General features: G+C 37.3%; 1 protein-coding gene across 1 annotated transcript in view; it reads left to right on the forward strand.

Moving 5' to 3' along the window:
• The window catches only part of LOC127026228 (potassium voltage-gated channel subfamily KQT member 1-like), a 517,151-nt gene that overhangs the window by 52,400 nt on the left and 438,103 nt on the right, over window positions 1-26,648 (forward strand). The window contains exons 5-11 of the mRNA XM_050911412.1: window positions 5,113-5,191; window positions 8,118-8,214; window positions 13,119-13,259; window positions 19,703-19,813; window positions 20,820-20,915; window positions 21,797-21,925; window positions 24,411-24,573. Of these exons, the coding sequence (XP_050767369.1) occupies window positions 5,113-5,191; window positions 8,118-8,214; window positions 13,119-13,259; window positions 19,703-19,813; window positions 20,820-20,915; window positions 21,797-21,925; window positions 24,411-24,573 (816 nt within the window). The remainder of the gene's footprint in view (window positions 1-5,112; window positions 5,192-8,117; window positions 8,215-13,118; window positions 13,260-19,702; window positions 19,814-20,819; window positions 20,916-21,796; window positions 21,926-24,410; window positions 24,574-26,648) is intronic.

Here is a 26,648-nt window from a genome sequence, read left to right on the forward strand (position 1 = left end):
ATATCAGAGAGATTTCTTTTATGGGTTTTTGTCCACACTAAAATTCGGATTAATTCTTAGAAAGTTCAATTTGGGTAGCAATTTTGAACTTTAGTTTCTCCCATTCTCTTTCCTTTTTTCCCCTCTCTAATTGTAAATAAAAATTATTTTGGTGCTTATTACCAGAAAGAGATTTAGTAGTCAAGCCTAGTTATTACTTTCTTTTATAAACTTGTTTAATATTATTGCATTCCATGCTGCATAAAATAGTATGCAACTTCTATAACTGAGGAAGGAAAATGTTAAGATAGAACATGCTATTTCTTGAATAGTCTTTTAAAATTTTATCTAAAATGGAAAATGATGCAACTTCTCTACCTTGTAAATCAAAATTTTTTGTTTCTTAGGTAGATTTTCTAAAGTTAGCCTAATTTTTCTCCTCTTTACAGACAGATTATAGGTGATTACATGTAAGTGAGAAAAGGCAATTCTATAATTAAAGAACCTGTCAGGAGACATAGATTGAATTCATTCCCAGCATACCAAGAATCCCTAGAAAAATCACTTTGTCTCTCCATGCTTCTTCATTCCCTAGTTCACAGAATGAGCATGTTTAAAAAGTGTGCAGTGCTCATGTACTATGGCAGCAGCAGTAATAGTGATACCTTTCCTAAATATTGATTTAACGTTTCCATTACTTACTGTTTCAGTAGGGTTAGGTTAGGAGCTAAATGCTTCTGAAAGTCCCAGCCTAATTAGGGTTTTATGAAAGACAGGTACCAAGCACAGGCAAAATCAAGAGAATGTCCTTTCACAACCTGTTTTATCCTTGTGTTATTGTTGCAGAAAATGTCACAAAGAACCAATTTATGAATTAACTTTTGTTTCTCCTGGTTTTGACAACATGCAGTTTGAAAGACATAAGGGGAACATAAGTTACTCGTGTAAAGACCTGAGTCCACATATGTGTGTCCATCTCATATTGTCCTTAAGTAAAGGACAATAGAACTTTATTTATGAGCACCTTTAATTGGTTATGTATACAGCTCTGAAAAAGCATCAGCACTTGGTATGTAAAGCTCCAGTTACCTTGTATAAACCTAATTTATGAGGTGCTGATAGAACACAAAAGTTCAGCAAAAAAGAATGTGATGTATATCAAATTCAAATATGTGCATATAATCTGTTTAATTTAAGCCCTTATGGATGTCATATTATCTCCAGACTACTATGAACACACCTGCAAGCTGAGGGCTATTTATATTCTATAAAATGCTATGGCAACTAAAAATTAAAATACAAATATTTTTACTGTTTTAAATTTAAAAAGGATTAATTGCTTTTAATCACAAAGTTGAGAATTGCATGCTAGAAAGTAAACTTGTGAGAACATTAGAAACAAGTCAGCAATTTGCTTAAAAAAAGCAGTACTCAGGTAAGCTGCATTGTAGGTGTTGCTATGTGCTGTGCTGAAGTTTATGCATAACTAAGTAATATTTCACTGGCAAGCTGATTTTTTTGATAAAAATGGCAGCTGTTTGGAGTTTCTCAAGGATTCAGAAGATAAGAGTAACCCACGGGGACAGTGGACTAGCAGTGGACGAGGTTTTCAAAGCTGTGTACTACACATGCTAAATGGCAGGGAATGTGATTTATGTAGGTCTGTCGTCTACATATGTAGTGCACATATTATAGAGAAGATGCTATGTCATTTTTGTCTCTCTACACCTCGTGTATGTATAGACATGTTTGCAAACATGTAAGTAGGTAGAATGTTTGAGAAGGATAACCACATATCGCTGTTTATAAATTACTGGAATTCAATTTTTAAAATTACAAAGGCTTCCTGACACTTTCTTTTTTGAAAACTAACATAAATACTAATGTAATGCTAATCTAAATACTAATGTTTGTTAGAGTTGAAAAAGTTATTGAAACAAATGTTGGCTCTTTATCCTGATATTTTCCATGCCAAGTGTCTGCTTCAGTTTGAGTCTTGTGGAGACATTTCATGCAAAATGTTTAAGCTGTTCCTGAAAAAGGCAATTCTGGCGATTTCTTATGGAGATGCACTAGCACTTCCACACTTTGAAGCAGACACTTGAAACTTAATGAGAAAATAGCTTTTTGATTGTCACTGAAAATCAACTCCAAGCTGACTGACTAACAAGTCTCTGAAAAATTGGTAGCCTGTTTATGCTTAAAACGCCCTGCTAGAGAATGCTCTTATATTCTTCAAAGATTCAATCTGCAGTGAGCCTGCACAATTCAAATTTCAGGTTTCTCTGAGCAGGAGTGCTGGGGCTGGAAATGGAAAATCTGTTGAATTTGTTTTTATAGTGCTCTTCCTGAAACTGCCCAGGGTACATGGAAAGAGAAAATACCAGGCTCGAATGCTGAGGTGAAATGGCAGGGTAGGAGGAATGGACTGGGACATACAGGCTCAGTGAAATGACAGGAGGATGGACGCTGATGTAAGGGTCTGGGAGAATGTCATGGTTTAACCCCAGCCAGCAACTAAGCACCACGCAGCCACTTCCCCCGCCCCGATCCTAGTGGGGTGGGGAGCTGGAGGGAAAAAAAAAAGTAAAACTCATGGGTTGAGATAAGAACAGTTTAATAACTAAAGTAAAATAAAATACACTACTAACTAATAATAATAATAATAATAGTAACGAAAAAGAATATAACAAAAAAAAAAAAAGAAATAACAGCCAAGAAAAGACAAGTAATGCACAATGCAATTGCTTACCACCTGCTGACCGATGCCCCAGCAGCGATCTGCCCCTCCCAGCCAACTCCCCCCCCCCGTTTATATACTGGCATGATGTTCCGTGGTATGGAATACCCCTTTGGCTAGTTTGGGTCAGCTGCCCCGGCTATGCTCCCTCCCAGCTTCTTGCACACCTGCTTGCTGGCAGAGCATGGGAAACTGAAAAGTCCTTGGCTTAAGATAAGCGCTACTTAGCAACAACTAAAACATCGGCGTGTTATCAAGAGTATTCTCACACTAAATCCAAAACACAGCACTGTACCAGCTACTAGGAAGAAAATTAACTCTATCCCAGTGGAAACCAGGACAGAGAAGGATGTGTAAAGAGATTGACAAGCAAGCAGGAGGTTGAAGGAAAAAAAGTAAGGGCTGAAAATACATGGGATTGAAAGGTGGCAGTGTAAGGGCAGAAAGATATGCTGAAGACCTACAGTGTAAAATAGGACTGTTTGAACCAGTAAACTGGGATTAGTATGAGAAGCCTAAAGACTGGAAACTGGCATGAAAACTAGGAACAGAGAAGAAGCAGAGATAGAAGAACAGGTTTGGGGGGGGAAAAATGAAATACCTCTACCATATAGAACACACTTTCAGAAAAGTGGAAAATACAAATGAAAAATCTGTGTTACTGTCACTACCTGATTGAAACTAATTTCCTAAGTGTCAGACTTTTCCTCCTTCAGTGCTGGTCATCAGATGGATACGTATATGTCTGATGATTTAGTAAGGACATTGGGAGCATCATTTGCTTAAGGGCAAAGATCTGTATTATGATGTGATGGGAAGAAAACCCTCCCTAAATTCTGAGTGTTTACAAATGTATGTATGTAGAACATACATGATAAAGGAATGGCATAAAAAAATTTGGAAGGTCAGGTACTCAAAAGTTAAGATTATCCCAAAATGGAAGCTCTTTCTGCAGCCTTAACTTATCCCTCCCTATATTTATTTTCATTTTCATAAATGTACAATTATTGTAGTACAGTCTTTAAACTGATTGAGTGCTATCCCTTGGGGAGGAATCCTGCTTTTACAGCAAAATCAGACTGATACTGGAAATTAATCCAAGTCAGAGAGTGAAGGATACTGTTGGTTGTAGAACTGCTGCAGTATTTGTTGCAGCAAATACATGGTTGTGAATGAGGCAGGAGAATGTTTAAAGGAGAGGAAAAAAGTTACCCTTGTTGAAGGCAACTGTTTTTGCCTCTCAAGTTGGATTCTATCCTGGATCTTGCCTAGGCATCACATGGAAACTCTGTGGCAGTCATTTAAATCAGTTTTCACAAGTGTGCCTCATTTTCTGGATGTCCAAATGAAGACTTTGAAGTCAGGTTACAGAGGTTCTGAGCTCTCACAGCTGCAAGTGAAGTCAGCAGGCGCTGTTTTTTTTGAAGTGCTATATAACGTTAAGTGCTCTAAAGAATAAAGTACTGCCTGTTTAAAACTGGCAAGGAAAATTTACCAAAAATTTTCCTCATTCTGTCTACATTTGCTACCCATTTATAATACTATCCTTTATTTTCTGGTTAGAATTTGGAAGTAAAGCATTTAGATGCTCTAAAGAAGATTACCACAGAAATGCCCACAAGGAAATTAGAAAAAAGTCTTCTCAGAATAATGTTAGAGTGGTGTTCAATAATTAAAAGCAATAGACCTATTCACTGAAATAAGTGATAAGAGAAATAAGAGAATAAGAATCTTATTTCTCTTATAAGAGAAAATAAGGGATGCTGGCACTATGAACACAATCCATCATTTGCATTGTATAATGCTGGAACTGTGTGAACTGTGTAAACTGTGGAGTAGTGGAAAAAAAATGGAACTCTGGAAACAATTATTTTTTCATACAATTAAAGACTGTATCACAAAGTAAACCAACAACTGATTCTTTTTAAGCAACCTTTGTTCTGACAGTTCTCTAAACTTTGAAAGCTTGGCTTTACAGCTTTGATACAATTTTAAAGCTAAGTGTATGTGTGTGTATATGCATATGATACTTGACTTTATGCATTTCATTATTGATTGAAGCAAACCCTTACTTTCCCTCTTAAATCAAGAGCCTTGAGCCAAAATGTGCATTCATTTCTAGGGTGTATACATGCCTTTGCCCTTGTTGTTTTTGTGGCAAGCTGCCTGATCTGCCAGGATCTTTAAAATTTCCATTATTAAATTCATCATGGAAGAAACTGTAGTCATTGTTTTTTTGATGTGAAACTATTACATTAACTTACTGCCCACCACATTTCAGCTAACTTCATTTCTTTTTTTTAAAGTGCTTTCCTCAGTCTGTATTTGTTGTGTGTTTCAGTGCTGAGAGTGAACATTTAATACGTTCTTTCTTTTTTTTTTTTTTTTAACAGATCTAATTGTGGTAGTAGCCTCAATTATTGTTCTGAGCATAGGATCTAATGGACAGGTGTTTGCCACCTCTGCAATAAGGTATGTTCTTCTAGTGACTATAGCTTTTCACAACCACAGATGTTATTAGATGTATATCTAATTTCCCAATTTCCGAATTAGATGTATAAGTAATTTTCCTAATATAGGAAATGTTATTATATTGAAATACTGGACAGTGGAAGACTGTGTGTTATTGTGCTTGGTCACTGGTTGGGAAACAAGAGTGCAGAAACAAGGCATATGAAGAATGGTGGGAATACTGAAGCCAAGAGGAAAAAACTAAAGAAATATTATGTCCTGTATAAAACATCAAACGGCTCTCTTTCTGAGACAAAAGAGTATTACAGAACATTGGTTTATTTAAGAAGTAATCCAGACAGCACTTAACTCGGTACTTGTTGAATATGAGTAATTACTTTGTTTAAAGAGTAATTATACTTTGGTGGATTTGTTTGGCACAAGTAACTCATACCATACATGAACCAGAAACATTTGATGTCTATAGTGTTTGTTCAGCTTGCATCAAGTACTGCAAGCTTGTTTTGGGAAGTGGATAAATAGAAGAAAGGAATGATATGCAGAGTAGGTGTACTTCCCACTCCTTCTAACTTGCAAGATGTGCTGCATGTTCTGTAACAAGCCTCTGATTTCCAATGCAGTCTAATCACTGGGAAGTGAGAATGTACAGTACTGTCCAAACTGTCTAGCTGTGCAGACAAACACTGGAGGGAACTACATGTATGAAGTATTTTTAAGGTAACTATTACTATAGAACATTAATCCTTACATGATGATAAAGACTCACACAGGCAGCATGAATGTGATTTATCAGTTCATATAGAAGAGGAGGGTGAATGTGAAAATTCCAAAGATTTTGTTTAATTTAACTAGAAGTGTAGGAAGGACTTTAATGAAAAGGCCCACAGTGTGTTTATATGTGAACCCAGGTGTCTTTGGGCTCAGTGCAGCCTTTCCCAGTGTTAAATTATACAGTCACTGTCCTACAACTCAGAATGCTTTCTGCCAGAGAAGCTTAACACATGTCTCTCCAGTGTTGTTATTGCCCCATTGAAAAACCATCTGGGTCAGGCAAGTCTTAGTCCCATCAGGTTTCCTCAGAACTGTGATGTGAGTGGCTGTTTTTGAATGAATGAAGGAATGAATCTCATATCCTTGCCTTTGCTTTTGTTGCTTGTAAGGTATAACGTTATGGTCCTCTTTCTTTGGACCTCCCTTAGATCCCAGCAATCCCAGAAAACATGGGTGCACGCATGTTAGGTTGTTTTCTTGTAGAATGAAGTTGCAAGCTCCAGACCCACCAGGTATGACAGGTTGACATTTTGATCCCTGCAGCAACCAGTGAGAATGAAACCTAGTAGCATTGCAGAGTTCACAGCAGAGTCCTATAGCCTTCTGTCCTTACTGTTTAAAGTTCACCAAATTGATAAAAATGGTCTTCTTTCCAAGCAGTTTCTTTTCTCTTTTCAGAGGAAACAGGTTGTGCATGTTCAGAGGCTGTATATCTGGAGTTTCTTGTTCACTGTCTTGTTTTTTAAATCTGTGTTTGTAAAACTGCCAGCCTATAACATGCATGTGAGCACTTGGCAGTAACATAGCCGTAACCATCTCAGATACAACAGAGACAGGAAAATCAAGAACTGCCATTAGGTCAAGGCATCAAGAGGTGTGTCTAATAATTGTACAGGGGAGCTACATGTAGATCTCTCCCCTCCTGACATAAGCAACCAATGAGCTATTATATACGTAAGTCTATTGGTGCTCATGTATTTGGTAGTCTTGTAACTCTTCTTGGACTCCTGTTTTAATTAACAGGTTGTAAGTGGATATTTTAAAGATTCCAGCTAATTAAAATAATTATTTCAATGACATATCAAAGAAATAAAAAAACATAGTGTTCATATACCCAGTCACTGATATGTGATTTGATAGTCAGGATTATTGTGTGCTTTCCAAAAAAATGACAAGCATTTGATCGTTTGACTGTCAGCTGTGAAAGCTCAGAAAACCTGCTTTCTGAATAAAGGAAAAGTTGGGTCTTTCAGAAGACAGTATGCCTTCCCAGTCTGAATAACACCAGTGACTGAAGGATAGCACCATGCTGAGTTTCCTGCCTGTTGGTGTAACCCAGAAAAATGCAGCCACAGTGGAACTGAAATAAGAAGATTGAATTAAAAAAGCAACACCAACACCAACAAAAATTTAAAGATAGCTAAAAAGAGCTAAAAATACTTCTAATGAAAAATTTTCAGATTGAATTCAACATTCATCCTTTCCTGCTCTTCATTGTTTTGTTTCAGTGATAAGATAGTAAGATGAGTGTAGGCAAACAAAGTTCATTGTTGAAAGGGTGACTAGAATGAAATATTTCCATTGAATAAAATTCTGCTGAAGAACCATATGGATAATTATTTTTCTTTCATTGAAAATATTTGGAGTTTATGATTCAGTTATTGTCCTAAAATCACATAGGACTGTATGTATTTCCAATTAGATGATTTCTACAACTTACACAAAAAGGACTTCAGTAATACCATATTTGATTGACATTCTGCTTTTGGCAAATAGAGAAAAAAGTTTGCTCATATTTATGTTAGCAAAGCTTGAAGCACTGCTCTTGCTTGGAAAGGAAGCATTTGAGAATCATAATCAGGTAAAATATGCAAGTTTCCTCTGAGTTTGAAAGCATATATTTTAGACTATTTTTTTTCTTTTAACTAATTGTTGTCCTAGTCAATATTTCTGAATGTATTTGAATATAATGAAATGTGATCTAAACATACTGTCTGCTGAGATGCCTCAAGTCTAAGATGCAACCCTGCCCAGGGGCAATGCTATCACAGTTCTCTAATATGGCAGTATGTTAGTGAACATAGTCAACTATGTTTAGATAGAGCAGTATTGTTCTCAATCATGAGTTTTATTTAATGTCCTGTTTTTCTTATAGGGGGATCCGGTTTCTCCAGATACTTCGCATGCTTCATGTGGATCGACAGGGTGGCACCTGGCGACTATTAGGATCAGTTGTTTTCATACATCGTCAGGTACTAGATCTTTAAAGATCCCCAGCATTTTGTTTACTTTAGTATATTCTTTTCATGGACTTCAAATTGTAGTCTGGTTTAAACAAACAGGTACTGTTGCAAGAGAAAAAATACTTTAAAAGTCCATCATGTGTTTCTTTCTACTTTTAAAATGGGAACACTATTCTTTACTTCAGGTTAGTGGCTAACAGGGTATCAGCATCAGTATTTTTTTTTTTTGAAATTGTGTGGTACTCTTTGATGTTATCCTTCAATATAATTTATTAAATGCAGTTATGTGGGCTGCCTTTCATATTGCAAACACTGTCCACTGTCTTCACAGAAGATGTGTTTCTATCTTGGTTGTTCTGTGGAAAAACAAATACTAGTGGAAAAGCGTTGATAGAACAAGTCAATTATTTAAACCATTCTATTTTCTCTGCCTGAATAAGGAGTTTTCTAATCCATTCTATAAATGAAAATACTAACTATGTTATGATAATATGCAAGAAAAGGTACTTTTTCAAGGGTGTAGTCACAGAGGTAAACTTGGCTATAAATAGTTATATGTCTGTTAAAGCTTTGAAACAGTTATTCTGTATAAAAGTTTATTAAGCAGGAAAAAGCTTAAATGTTTTAGTGCAGACTTTTAAAAATTTCTAGTTGAAGCCTTCTTTTTGGGGTTTCATGGAATCTCTTAATGAAAAGCCAACTTAACTTTATGAACATAATAATAAACTTTTATCATTAGCCTTTAAATCTTGCATATCATACCATACTGTGGAGGGCTAATACTGTGCTATGAATCTTTACATCAGACTTGTAAGAGTGGTTTTTTAACCTACTCTTTATGAGTGTAGATTTGTTCTTCAGTTATTGACAAATAGTTATAGATTTCCACACAGGCATTGTTTCATTTGCTATTTAGAAAACTGCTGTTCTGGGGCAGAGAATGGGAGGTACTTAATCCAAAAGATTAATTTAATAATAAAAGTTACTTTTCTTCCCTTTATTTTTTTTCCCCCAGTACTGTAGGAAATTTTATGTCACGATGGCTGTGCAGCATTGATGCACAGCAAAGTGCTGTAGTATAAAGCCTACTTTCATCCTGTACAACAGGGTGAATTTTAATACTCCAAGTCTGTGTGGTCTTCATTTATTATGGTCACATTGCCTGGATATCTAGCTAGGGCAGAGCTGATATCCAAATATACATTCTCAACATTTGCTAACCTTACTGACAGAGGTGTTGGAGAGAATTTTTTCCTGTGGGTGTTCAGAGTTTTAGTCAAGAGTCTGGAAATACTATATCTCCAAAGTATAACACTTAAGTCTTAGCTGTCACAAACATAAATAAGTTCAATGATTTAAAAGGAAAATAAATTTCCTTGGAGAAGTGAATTTATGAATAAATGCACCTGAAGTTCTGCTAATCCAAAGAAGTGATTATGATGATATATAAAACTCTACAGATCCGTAGTACTTGTCAAAGCAGATCACCCACTAACACATTAATAAAAAAAAAAAAATCAAACACACAGTTCTATATTGACATTGGACAAGTGTAGCTGAAACCCTAGCATGGTACCAAACGGAAGGGAAAATGGAACCTTTATTCCTGTCCAGTCTCTTAAAGAAATTTTTGTTTAAAAAACTAAAACAAAACAAAAACACCTCAGCTGGTTTTTCTTTACAGGCAGAGTACAAGGTCCTCATTTATTTGTTGAGTTTGGTACTCTTTCAGAAAAAATGGGACCCTAAACCATTAAACAATGTGAGAAAATAATTCACATCTTTGTGACCTGTGAAAATAATAAGCACGTGGACCTCTGTGGGCCCTGAAGAGCTTACTAAAGTTGTCACCAATGATTTCCATGTGTTTTGGAATTTTACATATAGCTGTATTAGCTCACTCAGGCCCAATTTGGCTAGGATGCTCTTCTATTTTCAGCAGGTTGAGCTTATACAAGCATTTTTCGCCAAAAGCAACAAAACATGAGACAATATCACATGTGGTGATGGAAAGACATGGAAAAATCATGCAGCTTACTGAAAAACTGCATTAGCCAATCCAGCTCCAGCTTGTATGCCTCTCAATTAGTTTTACTTATTCCTCACCTTGCTTTGTGAGGTCTTCTACTGCTTTGAGGAGGGAGTTACTGATGAGTTGTGGATTTGGGGTTTTCTTGTATTTTTCCTAAGTGTTGAATTTTATATTGTGTGGTCCTTATTGTAACTGAAAATATAAATCTGTCTAAGTTAAAAAAATGTGTTGATTCAAGTCTCTCAATATTCAAATTTACCTGTGTGCATATTTGGTTTTTGTTCTTGCTCTTTCCTTTGCATATGTGTATCTGAAAGTCCTCGCTGAAAACAGTCATTTGTATTAGGCAGCATTCTTTATTCTTAAGCTCTTATCTATTAAAAAATCATATAAATGTTAAATTTTAAGGCCTGATTTCTGCAAAATGCTCTTTGCTTTGAGATCACGTATCAATTCATACTATTTGACACTAGTAGACACCAATCTATCCATATTTCTTGAAGCATGTATTATTTTAAAATCTTCTGCGCTCTCTCTTAAATGCAGTATGTATTAGATTGCTGCCATTGTTCTTAATAATTAAATGTAGGCATGTAGTATTTTGTCTCTCTATACGTATGTAACATGGAGTGACATTTAGAGTAAGTCTAAGGCAATTACATTTTCATCTGGGCTTTACTTAAAGAGAGTTCAGTCTTTAGATGAATAGGACTGGAGCTGAGAGTTGCCAATGGTGAAATAAGCCGAGTAGTTCTGTTGGTATTTCAATCGCTTTGAAAGCATCTCGTAAGACTATGCATAGCACTTCTGAAAAGCATATTTTTCTGCCTGCTTCTCAAAAAGCCAGCACCTAACACAGAAGTATTCCAATTATCATCCACTCTTTAATTCTGTCCTCTGAGACAAAATTAAAAGAAAGCAGTGATGGCCATTCCTCAATAATATGTAGAATCTATTAATATCTGAGATGTAAGCAATGTGCCAAGTGTAACTAAAAGATTTCTGTTGATGTGGAAGGAAGTCACAAATCTACTAGAGATGAAAGCAGAGTGTTTTCTTTGTAAGCAGGCAACTAGAATTAGTCTCTGTTTCTGTTGTAGTTTTCTATGGATCACTGAACTTGCAGTCTCAGGTGTTAAACAGTTTCATCTTGCATTGTAAAAACATTGTGTAGGCAAACCAAAAAGTTGTGAAAAATTAGAGAAATGCAAATAGTCAACTATAAATGTAAACACAAGGAACTTTTCAGAGCAATGAAGTCATAGCTACAAGTACGCAGTGTACCATTATCATTAGAGAAAAACATGAGAAAAGGATGGTGACCAGCACAGAAATCTGAACTACTGAAAACCCAAGTTTTATTTCCTCTTTCAGCTGCTTTGTTTAGCAAACAGACCTGCAAAAAATTAAGGCTTAGATTAAAAGACTTGCCCATGGGCAAAACTGAATACTATCAAAATTCATTATTTAGGTCATTATTAAATGATTAGAGGAAAAAAAACCTGCTTTGCTTTGTGCCAAGATTGCTTAAAAACTTGCTGAACCTAGATTTTAATTAGTGCTATAGCAGAAGGAAGAGTATGTATAGTTCCTGCTGCTGAATACAATTACTAGCTACCAGGGTTACATTTTCCCAAAAAAGCTCTTACAAGGAAATGAAAAAAAAAAGACATAAAAAAAAAAAAATCTGAAGGAAGTTTGATGATAAAACCTGAACCTTCCCTCACAAACGGTTTAAGAAACATGGGTAGAGTGTTACAGAAAATCTGTGAAAATCTGACATACTTTATAAGTAGAGGCAATCCTTCTTAGGTTTTAATTTTAAATTTATCTTGTGGGAATATTTTAATTCCTGTATTGGTTTGGATCCAAGGAAAGAAAAATAACTCTGTCAAGAATTTAAGGAAGATGCCATTGAAGATGTAGTATGACAATGTTTCATAATAAAGATGGCTAAATCTTAAGATGGCAAAGAAAATAAAGGAATGATGTGTTAATTATTGAAGCATTGTAAATGTTAAGTAATTAAAATAAGCTATTTTCCTGACAAGTAGGTGAATATCTCATTTGATTACAATGTAGCGCTGCTTTTATAAGCTTTACACATTTTTGCATCTGTGACACCACACATTTTGGCTTGCTTAAATGCTCAAGCACATTTTTCCTGAAGACTGTAACAATCCTGTATCTAAGTCACATCAGTTCTGATACAACTTTCCTATCCAAAAATCTATAAACTGGTACATTCACAAGGACTGTATCATGCACTAACAAAAGTGCCTTCTAATAAACTGGCCTAGCCTCAAACAGTCTTTGTTTTTCAGGACTGAAGTAGACGTTACACCTACCTAACATTTTATCTTAAGATTTTATTTTATCTTAACATGAAACTGTTAAGGCATCAATATTCAGTCTTAAGCAATCTAAATATCAAATACACAAGTTCATTGCTTAGATATGGTGATAATCACAGGACATGGTTGTTATTTCTTAACTGTTATTTTAGCGTACTGTTCATAAAGTGCATTTCTAAAGCTGTTTTACTATCTTTAAAATGTATTACCATTTGGTATTTTGAGTGGACAGTTAAATGGAATGATTCCCATTCACAAGACATAAAACGGAAGAGATGTCCTACTCTACATTTAGCTGTCCAAATGATCTTCTATAAATGATGGCTTCTTGAATTCTTTAGTCTGATATGAATAGAAAACAAGTCACTGAACTACCTGTTTTACTGGAAGCAAATTTCATACCTGAAATATAACTTATTAATTTTTCTGCTGTGATACAAAAAAAATCCAGATATTTACAAAGTTTTACAATGACAGAATATATGTGATGTAAACCTTATGCACTTGTTTGCTTTCTCTTTTAATAGGAACTCATAACCACGTTGTACATTGGATTCTTGGGATTAATTTTTTCATCCTATTTTGTTTATCTTGCTGAGAAAGATGCCGTTGATGAGGATGGAAAGACAGGTTTCTCCAGCTATGCTGATGCCCTTTGGTGGGGTGTGGTAAGTCTTCACCAACAAAATGCGTGCGCAAACTTAGTGCACCAGATTTTCTGTCGAAGTTGTGATCTTTTTAAAAAATCTGGCATTTCTTTCTTTGCAGAACGTATTTCTGTAGGGAAGCTCAACAACCTTTTAAAAAGGGTACAAGAAAAAATAAATACAATTAAATTATTTTGGTATTAAAATTTATTGTGAAAGCATGATAGCAAGTCCTTAGCAAAGGACATTGAATGTTTACAGATACAAAAATTCCACATTGAAATCCACATTTCAAAAAGAGTATAAATACCCTCCCAAAACCTATACCACTTCTTTTAAACTCTACTTGGTTATCTGCAAAAGGTGCATAACTTTAAAAGTATATTCTATTTGTGGAAGTTGGGTTAATGACTCTATTTTTTTTTTTTTAATCTTATTGTGTAAAGCTCACTCTGTCAGTAATAATGCAGACCTTGATGCAGGTTACAGGTTCCTGTTTTTTTTTTTAATAATTCCATGATTCGCTGTAAAGATAAATAGCTCCATCAAAAGTGGCTGGCAAAGCTTCACAGATTCATCAACTACTTTGGATATCAATCATCAGTCAGTGTCTGTGCAAATCTTTGGTGAAACAAAAAAATATCATTAAGGGGGATCTGGGATTTTGAGAGCATTGTGGTAATTATTGTGTGCGTGCCCAGAATCAGTTGGAAAAGGAATAGATAGCTATGAACAGAATAGGAGACCAGATTGTTTCTACACTCCCTTCATATGACTCTTCTCATTATGTTTCTCACTGTGACTCATGCTTTCCTTCCTTATTAGCTGTTGCACGAACCATCTCTTCCCTTGTGGTCCCTTTTCCCCACTAGAGAACCTCATATATTTTATGAGTTGGCTGTCTCATTATAACAAACCCAAGGAGATCCATCACATCAGTGTTAGTGACAAAGAAAAATGAGAGGACTAGAACAGATGCAGAGCCACCAACTTCCAGAAAGAGAAGGATATGTTTCAAGAGTGATTTGAAACGCAGTAAACTGGATTTGTTCTTAGATGATAGACTGGAAAAATGCCAATATAGTTATTGGGCCATAAACCAATTGTTTATCTGCATCCAAATAAACTGGTGAGTAAGTCTGGGAAGGCAGACAAAAAGTTCCTAATAGATATGTGTTTCTAATCCTTAACTTAGATGCTGCATAAGCCTCTACTTCAATGAAGTATACAGAAATATAGATTATATTACATGTAGCCTGAGTTACCACTTTTTAAGTGGTTCAGTATAAAAATATTTTAAACATTAAATTCCTGTCATTAGGTTGTCAGGTATTCATTTCATTTGCAGAGTATCACCTATGGCCGCGCCAAACAGTACAAACCAAGAAGAATCTAGTAAAAAAGAAAAATCTGCTAAATGGCCAGATGGACCTGATTATCTAATGTGCTGGGAAGAAACAAAACCATGAACTAGCCCATACAACAATCACTTGTTAAAGTCCTCAATAGACATATGATAAAATTTTCAGAACATAAAACCTCATGGTTATAGACATGAGATAACCTCTAGCTAGTGGAGGAAAAGAATAAATGTCCCAGAAGCACAGATTGTGCTATATTTTAAAAGCAAAAGTAAAACAATTAGGGTGTAATTGACGTTATGAAAGATACCCCATGTCTACTTTAAGAAAACAAACCGGTACACAGGCTCACTTATTCTGCTATTATTTGAGCAGTTCAGGTCAAATGTCAGTGTTCAAGTGACTGAACGCAGTGGAACGCAGCTACTGTTTCTGGTTTTTGCTAATGGTCTAGCTGAATAGTCTGTGAAGTACATCTAATTAAAAGTGGGGCTGCTTGTGGGAAGTTCAGCAGCATTAGGGGCTCCCATAAAAGTTTGTGCTAGTTCAGCTAAATCTATGAGAAATGTCTAATAAATTTTTCTAGCATAGTGAAGTTCCAAAGAGGTTTGTAGTAGCATGTGAATTAGAATGACACCAGTGAAAGAAATGGAAAGCATATAGTTTATTAATAAGGAGGTCTTAATTTAATATGTAATCATTAAAGGATGGTGATTCATGTTTGCTCTGCACAATGTCTTTGGTGTTTCATAAAGTAATTCCTAGGCCTGTAACTGCAAAAGGCCAGAAATGGCCAATTCCAGACCTGAATGGAAGGGAAGAAGACCCCCTGATCAAACTCAGGGGAGCAAGGTACAGTGGAAAACAAAAAAGGATTTTCAGCAATCAGTTTGGGAACTAGCTATGGTTTTTAGCATCCAGTTCTGCCCATGTATATTCATGCATGGGTTATTCCCGCATGTAATAAAACTTCCATGTGAAGCCAGTGTACTTTTTCTACCTTTCCTTCTTTTTTATTTTTTTAGCTCTAGTTACCCAGAGCTGGCTTTATGAGTTGCATTGAATGTCTAGATATGGATTACAAAATATTTTTAAATGCTAGAAGCAACAGCCTTGATTTGAATAAAGAGTAAAGAATTAAGGTTAGAAAAGTCAAGATGTGTTTATACAAGCATATTTTGTTAATATTTTGAACTTAAGGAATTTAAAAGGATTTCAGCTATGAAGACCAACAGATAAGTTTAAAATGTGCATTACTTTACCTTGTTGAGATAGATGACTTGGAATCTGTATTTCAAAGTGTATGTATATGCTTTGCAAAGTGTTCAATGGGTTTTGTTGTTGTTTTCCAAAACTTGACTTGTTTTGTGTAATAGCAAGATAAAATCAGCTTTGTCTTTCTCTAGCTGTGTAAGGCACATGAAGAACACTGTTTAAATTGTTGTTTAAGCTTTTCAGACGTCTAGGCCTCCTCAGCATTAGTGAGTCACGGTGCAGGTGCAGTTCACAGCTGGGAACAGTGACAAAGGACAAAGTGAATCAGTTTCTTTTTCTTTTCAAATCTTCTGTAACATAGAAACACAGATGTGGAGTTACTAGGGAGTGAAATTTGATTTCACTTTTGCCTTTCAAAACTGAACCATAGGAAAAAAATCTTGGTAGCAAGTATTTGAAAGTCTTATGTGTCTGACAAAAACCACAGAGTGTATTATGGGTAACATTTTGCTTTGAGTAGAAAGTGCAAGCTTGCTGAACTTGATACAAATGACCTGAAAGGTTTAAATATGAAGAAAAGGGAAAATAAAGAATGAATGAGAGTTGGAATTAAATGCTAACTACATTTGCCCGCTCCGGTTAAATGCAAGGTTGTTTCACCTAGATTTGGCAGGCGCACAGATTAAACTGCAGACATATCAAAGGCTTGTGGTATTTTATATGAAGCCACTTTCAGAAGTTATAACATGTTAGAACACATGCAAAAGCATTTCCAAAAGCACTGTCTGCCAGAATTGCAACCCATGTCACAGCAGTTTTTCTGTCCTTTCTGGGTATTTTTTCTTGAGGAAAGAAGGGCATGTAGGAGGCTTCTCTTCTGTTGGCCCTTGCATGCCCGTCTCTTGCTGTTGGTAATGCTTACTGGTTTTGCTGCAAACTGGACTATTCTGTACCATTGAACTTGAGTTAAATAGTCGTTCCAGTAAATTGGTGTTAACTGGCAGAGGTATTTGGGATCAATTGCTCAGAATTTCCAGTAGTAAACTTCCATCCTAGATGTAGCAGTATGGACCCCTTTATATTTAATATGTTTTTTGAGGTGTGCAGTTCTGACTCTTCAAACTTCAAGACACCTGCCTATCTTAAACCATGTGAGAAGCTCTGTTGACTTCTACTAAATTAGAGTTCTTCCTTTTTCAAAGTGTACGTATATGTTTTCAGAGCCTGTGTTAGAGCATGTGCATACTAGCTGCGATGTGCCATAGTAAATCTATGTTACGAAGGAGGTGTCATTTTCCAAAGCCTAGTTATTAAACATTCTCTGAGCAGATAACTAATAACTTTTGGATATACAAGTAGAAAAAGATTCTGGTTGTGATTAAGAAAGCCAGAGAATTACATTATTTATAATCCTTTCCACATACTTCAATGAACTAATTAGATTACCAAGAAGGAACCCTCTTAATGTAGCCAGGGAGAAACTTTCTGAGACATGTTCAGGCACCTGCAGGAGTCTGCCAGCCAAATGCCTGCTGTAGAGATGGAAAATCATCTTTTCTGTGGTTACAGCTTTCATGCTGTCTTCCATGGTAATGCTAAGGCAGCTCAACGTTACTGCAGTTTGTTTTTAAGTCCTGAGTGCTGGAGAACTCCAAAAAAAACCCCAAAACAAAACAAAAAACCACCACCACAAAAAACCAAGAAGCCTTTCATAAGAAAAAAGAGAGGAAAAGGAAGGGAAAATCCCAGACTTTAGGGGGTCATCTGGGTGCACTGAGGAGCTGAAGTGCCGTTAAAGAAACACTGCTTTGACTTCCTCCACTTCCCACTAACACATCCTGCATTTCAAAGTTGAATTTTGGGGGGTCTGGTTTAATTTTGGGGGCTGGAAAACTCATCTATTTGTACTGCTGGTAGTACACAGCACCTGAGTCACTTCATGGGCAAGCCACATTAAATCTGGACAAACACCTGGCAAAATAGAGCTCCTGCTGAGAGCAGTTTGCAGTTCAGAATAACAATATTCATTAGAGGATATAGATACTACAAAGTTGACTTCATCAAGTGAGAAATTCATGATGAATAAACACAAGCCTAATTTTTTTTGAACTTGGAAAAACTCAGTTTGATAGTAGTTGGTCACTTTTTCCCTGCAAATCTTCCTTCCAGGTCTCTGTAGAACTGCTCTGAGAGGAGGAAATATGTTCTTTCCATGCCTTTATTGCTGATATTTTCTTCTGAGAAGCCTGTTTTTGCATAATATCTAAGTATTTGTCAGCAACTTTTCCCATAAAAGGCAGTATTTCCACATCTTCTTTTGTAGTCAGTGTAAATTTACATATTCTTTTAAGTCTGTTTTGGCTGTATTTCTGCTACCATTCAGGGCAAAGTGAAGGGAGTGGGACTGGGTTTAGGGCTGGTGCTCCCAAATAGAAGTACATTTTTTCTATTTAAAGCTCTCCCCAGTGGTTGGTATTGGTGACAGAATTCTTCATTTCCTCACCAGAAGCTTTCCGCTTCTCAGGGGTACAAGTCGTCTTTCTCATACCATTTTGTGGCAGTGTCAGGGCTCTGATTATGCTAAAAAGCATTAAGGGCTCTGACCAGCCACACTTGGGGCCACCCCCAACACCCGTGGCCCAGGGCCTCTGTTTAGAGTCAGCCCTGGGTACTTATTTCCTGCCTGAGATGTGTTGGAGGAGAGTTGGTCTCCAGCTCAGCCATGGTCTCGTGATCTGGACCTCAACCTATGGGCTGACTTCCATACTCAACCTCAGACTTACCTCATCACCTTGATGTTGCTGTATGATTTAGACTCTTTGTTGGACACAGCCACTGTCTGTGAGTCTATCCTGCTGTGGGGCTGGGCCCAGGGTAGTGAGGCCCCTGACTGGCCAGCTGTGGGATTCCCTTGGCTTGCCTTGGGTTCCCTCCTTGGGATCACCTTCCGTTGGGGAGCAGCTGGCCCTTGTTACTGTTATCTGGACTGTTGGTTGGTTCTGGCTACTCTGTCTGCATCTGTTTTGCTTGGGTGTTGTGGGACTTCGTCCTAACTGGGGAGGCACTGCCCTGTCAGCTACGTTATCTCCCTTGACTCTGGGCTCCCCGTCCCTTAGGGAGTACCTGGCCCTTGCTGCACCCTGATAAGCAATGAGCAGATCCAGGTACAGTAATATGATGCATCCTGTGGCTTAAACACAATTTTGAGTGGCAAAGAACTGTATTTGTGGTGGGAGGAAAAAAAGCTGAGCACGGGGCTCAGCTGTATTTAGCTCTTTGTCTACTGGCATATTTACTTTGGGAGATAATGTGTCCTGGAATGGTTGTGTGTTCCTCATCTTGCTATGAAGATTCAGCTGGGATAGTGTTAGTTCTGTCCCTTTTTTCTTTCCTGCCAGCACAGGGCATATCTTACCCTCCTGCAGCCAATGTCTCTGCCTGACTGCAGAGTCTGGCAGATGTCTGCATTGGCTGTGTGCAAGTGAGTGCTTTCAAGGCTTTCTTCTTAACCCTGTGGAACTATGTCTTAAAAGCAAAAGCAGAAAAACTGCAAGCCTATGGTTTCAAGCCCACGGGGCCAATCCTTGCAGTTATGGGAGGGTAGAAGCAGCCAGCTACAGACTCTGTGAACAGTCATCCTGGGTCCAGACTACTGTTGCATTCAAAATAGTGGCCAGTTGTGAATGCCTGCTGAAGACTGTAAAAACGGGATAAATCTGCAGTGATGTTTAGCATACACCTGTGGTGTTCTTATACACAAATCCAAACACTGTTGATCCATATGTATCTCCTGATACTTCTCCACTTTTTTTCTTTCTTTCTTTTTTTGGGCTTTTGGGGAAAAAAGGTACTGCATTGCAGTGAATCAGATGTTTGTTTCTGGCCTAGGTAACGGTCACAACAATTGGTTATGGAGACAAAGTTCCCCAGACATGGATTGGGAAGACAATAGCTTCCTGTTTTTCAGTATTTGCTGTATCTTTCTTTGCTCTGCCAGCGGTAAGTAGAACTTGGATCACTTTATTAAAGTGTCTGTCTGACTTGGGCTCACAATTAGGTAGTTTTAAAAGGGTGCCTTTGATAGGAAATAACGGGGTTGGGTGTTGCTTCAGAATGTGCGCGCACACATCCTCAAGTGTATGTTTGTGTGTCTGTGCACACACACAAATGAATGAAACTGCTCTATCTTTACTGCAGACATTTTAGAGAGATGTGGCCTAGAAAGGAGGTAAGAATAATGTTCGCTACTCAGAGAACTGAAGCTATTCTGCGAGGTAAAGAGAAAGAGAGGGTTTTTATCAGCATGTTGGTGCCGGAGGTGAAACTTCCTTTGTTTCTGCTGTTTTGTGATTATATAAGAACAATTTGGGGTCCTGTGAGGAGAGGAACACTGCCATGAAGCAGAGGTCTAGGAAACTGCATCTGCTTTCCTACATGGTACTATAAAGCAACTCTGGGCTTTTTGGATCTTCAAATAAATGAATGGGGGGAAAATAAAGACAACATCATCAAAACAATTAAAAAAGACAAAGTATTTCTTCAGTAACTATCAGTTTTAACAGAAATGCTGAAATTATAAACCATATCTTTGGCTCCTTTGCTCAATATGCCTGGAAAATCAAACGGGGTGCTGGCTTTAGTTGTGGGGATTTTTTGTGGCAAGGAATTAAAAATAAGTGCAAAGAATAGCTGTAGATCAGTCATGTGACATTGTCATTTGCTTCTCCCACCATTGTGTAGGGTTGCCTTCTGACTAATGTTACCTGTAGCTCACAGCAATAAACACATGCTGTTTATTGAAGTTACATGATACCAATATCAATGTGCTCAATTTCAGATTTATTTATTGGAATAAATAGTATTCTGTCACTGTAGACATTTGAAAACTCAGAACTTTTTCTAGGAAAGTCTTTTATAAAATGTCTGTTTATTTCATATGCTAAGTACTCGGGTTAGTCATGTGAAGCCACATTGGAGTCCGACCAGTAATTTTGGTTATGTTTAGGGTATTCTGGGGTCTGGTTTTGCCCTGAAAGTACAGCAGAAGCAACGTCAGAAGCATTTCAACAGGCAAATCCCAGCTGCAGCTTCTCTAATTCAGGTAAGGCCTGTAAAAGTAAAATGCTTAGGAGAGTATTGGAGAGGGAGTGTGGCCTAGCAGGTAAAGTACTGAGAATCACAGTTACTAGACTTTGTTATAAATCTATAACTTGTGTTTAACCACTTTGTCTTTTTGATCCACTTCAGTCACTAGAGAGAATTAGATAATTGCCTGTCCCCCTCTTATGAGTGAGCATAGGAGGTTTTACTAACCTGATATTCACCGGCATAAGGATGCTAACTGGATGCAATGAGTCTATTTGGTGAAATAGTAAAAAAATCTTTGTTATAATCTTTAATTCCTAACTTCCTTTTTATATTCCCTTACATCCTGTGCATCTAACAAATCCTGAGGTGATGAATGTGTATACATATACATGTATACACACACCTCAGTTTAGAAAAATGTTCCAGCATAACATTCTATATGATAATCTAAAGAATGCAATAGCATGGTGCACAAATACTAAGATGTGGCACACTGCAGAAAAAGGGAACAGCAGTATTCTATGATGCTTGTGGGGATTCACTTTTATGAGGGTTGTTTAGTTTGGGGTTGCTTTTTTTAATGTGGGCAGGGTTAGACCCCAGCTCCTACGGAGAATGCTACAAAGAGTGTACTTAAGATTAGTGTGTGCCGAGTGTATGTTTCCTGGTGCAAATTACACTCACCACAGTTATATACAGGGAAAAGTGTGTTTTATTAGGCATGGTATTGTGTGGTATAGCAGAGTGATTGCAGTCAGAACTCTTTGCAGCATGCTTATATTGATTGAAGATTTTGCTGTCAGCTTGATTTGCAGCAAAATCTGACTTACCTATCCTGCAGGACAACAGTGACTGCTTATTCACTGAGATTATTGGGTTTGGATTTTATTATAGACTCTGTGGCGGTGCTACGCAGCAGAGAAATCCTGCAGTTCTACAGCAACATGGAAGATCTATGTTACATCACCGGTGCAAAATCCCAAAAAAACACCAGCGCCATCTAGCCCTAGTCTGAGAAAACAGGTAACGAAGACTTGGCAGAGCTCTATTCTGTTCTTGCTTTTCATTTGATTGGGATAACTTGCCAAAATGCTTATGAAGTGTCCAAAGAATTTGGTGATCTGAAAGGCGTTTGTAATGGGACATTTGATTGTTTTTCTCATGCCACAGCATGATTAGTTTAGTTTTCCTTAAAATATTCCTGAGGGACAAATGTCTTCTAATTTTAAATTTGCCCTGATGGTCAGACAGGTGCCGATTCTCCGTTGTTTTATCCCCTTTGAAGTCTCCTCTACCTTCTCAAAGGGTAGTGTAAAAGTCAATGATGACACTTTTCCTGTTTTGCATTCATTTTGCATAGTAGTTCATACAGAAAGAAAGGAGAAAGCTAGTTTAAAAATTTATGTTCACATTCAACATGTGGCTGACAGTATCTACGCTTTTCTTGCTCAAGTACTTCTCTCCATGGTACTTTTATTTGGGGCTGTGTGTAGAAATTTGGGCAAATTCCTGAGCTGTGGCTGCAGTAAAGTGGAATAGTGTTTGTCTACATAGGTGGGATTGCATAAACATAGTTATGTAGTTTCATTAGCAAGCTTGCCTAGCCTTCAGCACCCCTTCTGGAAAAGCCCAGGTCTGCAGCAGGTCTAGCTCACATACTCAGGGCTTCTAAAGTGATGTCTGAGGCCTGGTTTTAGGCAGTGAAATCCCACTGATGCCTGTTGCCCAGAGGAGAATTGCAGTACAATTTCCACACAGCACGTGTAGAAAGCTGTATTGGCATGACCTGTGTGCATGTATATGTTTTGGTGTTACAGCAGTGCAATCTGCTCAGTGTTGAGCAGAGCGTAACTTTGCCATGAGACTAGCCTCTTCATAACTAGAGGCAGAAAAACCAGGAGGAAAGGGGTAAAGCTGAAGTAAGGCTGGGTAGTATGTGTTGCTGAACAGCAAGCAATCCATGGTGGGAGAGCTGGAAAAAACAGACAGTTTTTAGTGCCCTTAGTATTTTCCCCACTGTTTTCTCTAGTGAGAGGGATTTCCCTAATATATTATTAAACCTGAACTTCCCTGTGAACTGCTAACCCTAATTCAAGAACATAGTAATGGTTCTTTCATCTCTTACCAATGCATCATCTTCTCTTGTCAAAGGAGAGTAGTTCTTTCTCTACCTAGCCTCTTATTTTAAAGACTTAAGTGTATATTGATCATCTTGTGCATGTTGTAGCATTTTGTTCTCCAGAGAGTTCCTACTTTCTTTTCCTGCTATGAGAGCCCATAATCTTTGCCTTTAGAAGCATTTTGATGCATGGTAGTGCATCCACTGTCTACAATAAGCGCCCATTTCTACCATTTTTTGTGCCTTGTTTGGTTAATTTCAAACATGCTTTTGTTTAATTGTTGCAGAGATGAACAAAAGAATGAATTCCAAAAGACTGAATGCAGACTGTAATAAAATAAGAATTGGTTTACTTAGACCAAGTAGCATTGTCCCATTTGTGAATATATTGAGCCTGCAGCTGTTTGTGTTGATACATGTGAATACTTGTTCTCTCTGATGCTTATCTCTGCTAACGGCTTAGTGGTCACATCAGAGGCCAGAGAGTTTTGCAGAATTGAGTGCAGTAGCCCTATATCTTGGCTTCTTGTCAGAAGGTTACTGGAGCATCAGGCAAATTAAAGTATGCCTCTTACCTTTGTTTTGAGGTGTGTGAGCAGTAGAACCAGGAGGGACTAGAGCCAAAGGGTAGGTAGACTGGAAATAAATGCTATGTTGTGAGAAGTAGTATTTATACAGCTAGGTGGTGGCAGCATCCAGGAGGCAGACAGCACAGGCCATGTAATCAGTGTATGAGTGGCTGTTATGTTGGTCACTTCTAGTCACAAAGGTAGATGGAGACCAGCCTTGCTTGGAACGAGTTGAATCCAAACCTTCATTTTTCATTCTTATGTACCAATTGTAGGATGTTTATTAGGTTGCCTCTTAGGCTTCTAAAATCAGGAGAACTTCAACTTTGGAGGTAGGAGAATGGATTTGTCTTCTAATGTGCCTAATTCAGCCTTTTTGGTAAAAGGTGAAATTTTCTTTAGTTGAAAAGGCTGCACAGTGCCTAGTTCATAATTCAAAGTCTATGGTTATGTTTAATTAGAGCTTTAGAAAGATGTTACAACCAAGCTGTTGTATACTCAAGTGATTAGTGTTTTGGGTGCCTTGAGTTTTGGACCCAGTTTGAGAAATTTTACTTGAGACCTGATTTTCAGAATGTGCTAGGCATCTTCTCCTGAGAATCAAATTCTTTCTAGATTTAAGTTGATAATTCAGAATCAGCCACATTGAAAACATTAACCAAGGTTGTAACAGTTTCACTGAATTTCAATTACACTCTTTTAAAAAAAAAAAAAAAGAGAAAATACAACCTCAAATGAATTTACTGTATAGCGAAGTTCACATGTGTACTTTCTGGTTTTGGTAGTATCTTCTGATATCATCCCATTTCCACTACCACAGGCTAGAAGATACAAAAGAAAAGGGAAACTAGGCTGTGGCAATGGTTCTGCACCTGTAATAAACCCAGGAGAGAATGCCTTGTCTATTCCACAGATCACTTATGATCACATTGATGAACAAGAAGACAAAAAAGATGTGTCTTTCTACATTGATGAACCAGGAGGTAATTTACTTTTATGTTCAGGTTAGCGTTTTTTTAAGAGACAATGTTAAAGTGAATTGAACTGATGAAGGGAAAGTTTCTGTGAAAAAATAATTTTAAACTAATCAGTAAAGCAAGATGCCTCAAACCAAGGACAATTACATAACAAAAACGGGGGGACACAAATTAAAGGAAGTCTTTAGATTCATGTGGTGTGAACATCAAAAGAGCTTTCTTTGTTTACCAAAGTTAACTCAGTTAAGATATTGGATATATTGTTAATTCTACTTTTTAAAATTATCTCAGAGGTGGATGGAAAGCTTCCTTAGATCTACCCCGCCTTTAAACTTTACCTCATATAGAGCCTGAAGGAAGGAAAATAAAACAGGAAAAATCTTTACTTTTTTACAGCACTCTTAGACATTGTGCAAATAAATTGTGATAGGAACAGCTAAATATTTTTATGCCTATGTCAACAAAGATGTTTTGATAAGTGGGGTTTTTTCTTGCTTCATTTAAAATATTGTGTGTTGCTATAAGTGACTGTTGTATTTCAACCTGGAAACTGGCTGACTTTCACTGCTGAGCTAAGATACTCCTTTGTTTGTAAAAACTCTTTTTTCTTAATTAAATTTGTACTGGAAATGTGGGTATGAAATAGTATTGTTTACTATAAAGTGAGGGGTTTTTTTTAAAGCTAACTTTTCCACCTTTGTGTTGATTTCCTTTGTCTGATAGCGTTGGGGAAACTTGTGCTATTTCTGGATCTGCTAAATCTTTAGCTCAAGGGGAGATTGTTTCCTCATAGTCTGAGGAGTTATGTTCCATACCTAGAGGCATGCAAAGCCTTGCCAAGTTAACTGAGGTATCCAAAGATGCTGGCCTTAGTCAAAGGTATGCTATCGTGTGGTGCTTTGGCTTAAGTTTTCATCTGTCTTTGATAAACCTGAACATCAACTCTCTATAAAATTGCTACTCTTATGTGACATTGAAGCTGACACACAATTTCAGCCTGGAGACAGTGTGGCTGTAGTCTTGACATGATGGTTTCTCTAATAAAAAGTACTCTAAATATTTTTGCCCCCAGAGGGAATATGTAGGGTCTTCTGTATTGAACACAATCAAAGGTAGGAGTTTCACTTAGTTGCTCTGACTTTACAGAGTTGCTAGATTGTATTGTCAACGCAACCTGTGTCATCCATGCTAGAGCAGTCAGTCAGATGTGGAGTAGCAGGGATCTGAGAGCTGTGGCATATTGAGGCGCAACTGTAAGGGGTCGGAGCATCTGGCTCCCACAGGGATTTAGAAAGACCTTCAAGCCTCTGCTTCATGCAACTGATAGCCATGAACTGCCATTGTGGGAGGAAGAGTTTCTTTCTTCCACTGATGGAGGTTTTCATTACCCCTCATGTTCTTCCTTATGTTTTATAATCTTATATAAATCTTGTATCTGTCACTTTGAGGTCAGAATGCTTTTCAGCAATGGTGGTATTTTAATTGTTGTTTGGCATTTCCAGTGCTTTTATAGGGTTTGGGGAAAGGGGATAAAGGGGTGTGATTTATAAATAAAGTTGCTACTTGAACTACATGTCTCTTAACAGAGTACTATGTTCATTCTTGCACGTTTATTAGAGCTGTGCAGCTTCCCTTGCTGACCATGTAATAGCAGATTTTGCGGAGTGTATTTTGATATTGTGGTATCAGTCAGTGAAGGACAGAAGCAGCAAAGTGTTGTGTAACTTGTAACAGTACTGAAGACAGTTAAGATGTTGAGGACTATGTTGTCTGTATTCATGACTCTGCCAGTGCACATTTATTCACTTAAGCTATGTTCCTTAAGCGTCCATAGTCAGCCTGAGCAAAGCTCTGTGCATCAGAGGAAAGAGATTGAAAAGACAAGCCTGTATCTTTTTCTGCATGGCAACTTGGTAACAGAGGAAAATGAAAGAATTTTTCCACTTTTTCTGAAAATGTTTTCTTGTTGTACTTTTATTATAGCTGGTCTAATTTATTCTTGTTCTGAGACAGCCATGCATATTATTCTCTTACCAATTAAGTTTTATCTATTTTTCATTTTCTTTCACATTTTGGCTTAG

Source organism: Gymnogyps californianus, chromosome 1 (genome assembly GCF_018139145.2).
Source record: "Gymnogyps californianus isolate 813 chromosome 1, ASM1813914v2, whole genome shotgun sequence".
Classification (NCBI taxonomy): Eukaryota; Metazoa; Chordata; class Aves; order Accipitriformes; family Cathartidae; genus Gymnogyps; species Gymnogyps californianus.